General features: G+C 30.3%; 1 protein-coding gene across 1 annotated transcript in view; it reads left to right on the forward strand.

The window, feature by feature from the left end:
- The window catches only part of LOC119590787 (galactose mutarotase-like), a 7,918-nt gene that overhangs the window by 3,528 nt on the left and 3,290 nt on the right, over nt 1–1,100 (forward strand). The window contains exons 3-4 of the mRNA XM_037939499.1: nt 403–496; nt 835–986. Coding sequence (XP_037795427.1) covers nt 403–496; nt 835–986 — 246 coding nt within the window. The remainder of the gene's footprint in view (nt 1–402; nt 497–834; nt 987–1,100) is intronic.

Below are 1,100 nucleotides of genomic sequence, written 5' to 3' on the forward strand. Positions count from 1 at the left end.
AAGAGTTGAATGCTTACACAAACATTATAGATTTTAACTACTATAAAAGGAAAGTAGGTTTGATTTTTGAGCAATATTATTTAGAAGAAATTTGCATGACATTTAAACCATTAACATTAGAACTTAAGTTGATGTGTAGGAAGACATAGATATTGATATATTTTAATAATGCCATGCTAACACTAAGGAGCAAGAAAATTATATATGTTTTATTAAATGACGAACGAGTCATTTACTTTTATTATATTCTTATATGGAGGTCATCATTCAACTTGTTTATATGACATTATAAGGTCTTTATACCAAAAAAGTTATTTTCTAAACTCTAAAATCCTTAGACTGTATTTATCTTTTAATATCTGTTAAAAATAGAGTCAAAAGAAAGAGTATTTTCTCTTTAAGGTGATTTCTTATGGCGCTTGTGTCAGTGCCATCATAGTGCCAGACAAGACAGGGAAGAAGGACCATGTCACACTTGGCTTTGATAAATTTGAAGGTTTGTTTCTGCTCCTTTCAGTCCATTTCCTTAATTACAGGGTGAGATTTTGCCCTGAATTTATTATTGCCATATGGAATTTAGACATTTTTCTTTATTTTAATGTTATCTAATTTGTTCTCATTGTTACAGTATCAGACAGGTAATTGTTTACTTCTTCTCCCATCAGTCTAATTAACTTGTAATTTCAGTGTTAGTAAAATATTATTAACTTTTATTTTTCCACCTCATCTCTTTTCTTTTCTTTTTTACTCACTGATAGGGGATTTTTTTTTTTTTTTTCCTATTAAATCAAGTGCTTGGAAATAATATTTTTTTCTTTCTTTTTCTATTAAAAGACTATACAAAAATAAATTACCAAGGGAGCACCATAGGACGCCATGCCAACCGCATTGGAAAAGGGAAGGTGACGATTGATGGAGAAGAATACCAGTTGACAATTAACAATAATGCCAATCACCTCCACGGCGGGAAGCGCGGATGGGATAAGGTCCATATTATTTTTGATGTGTTTAAGTTTTTCTTTTAGTGTATCATAGGTAGTATACTTGGAATATTTTCCATTTTTTCAATGATTTATGTAGATTGTGAACTAAGTTGCTGA

This window comes from Penaeus monodon, chromosome 27 (assembly GCF_015228065.2).
Source record: "Penaeus monodon isolate SGIC_2016 chromosome 27, NSTDA_Pmon_1, whole genome shotgun sequence".
NCBI classification, from domain to species: Eukaryota; Metazoa; Arthropoda; class Malacostraca; order Decapoda; family Penaeidae; genus Penaeus; species Penaeus monodon.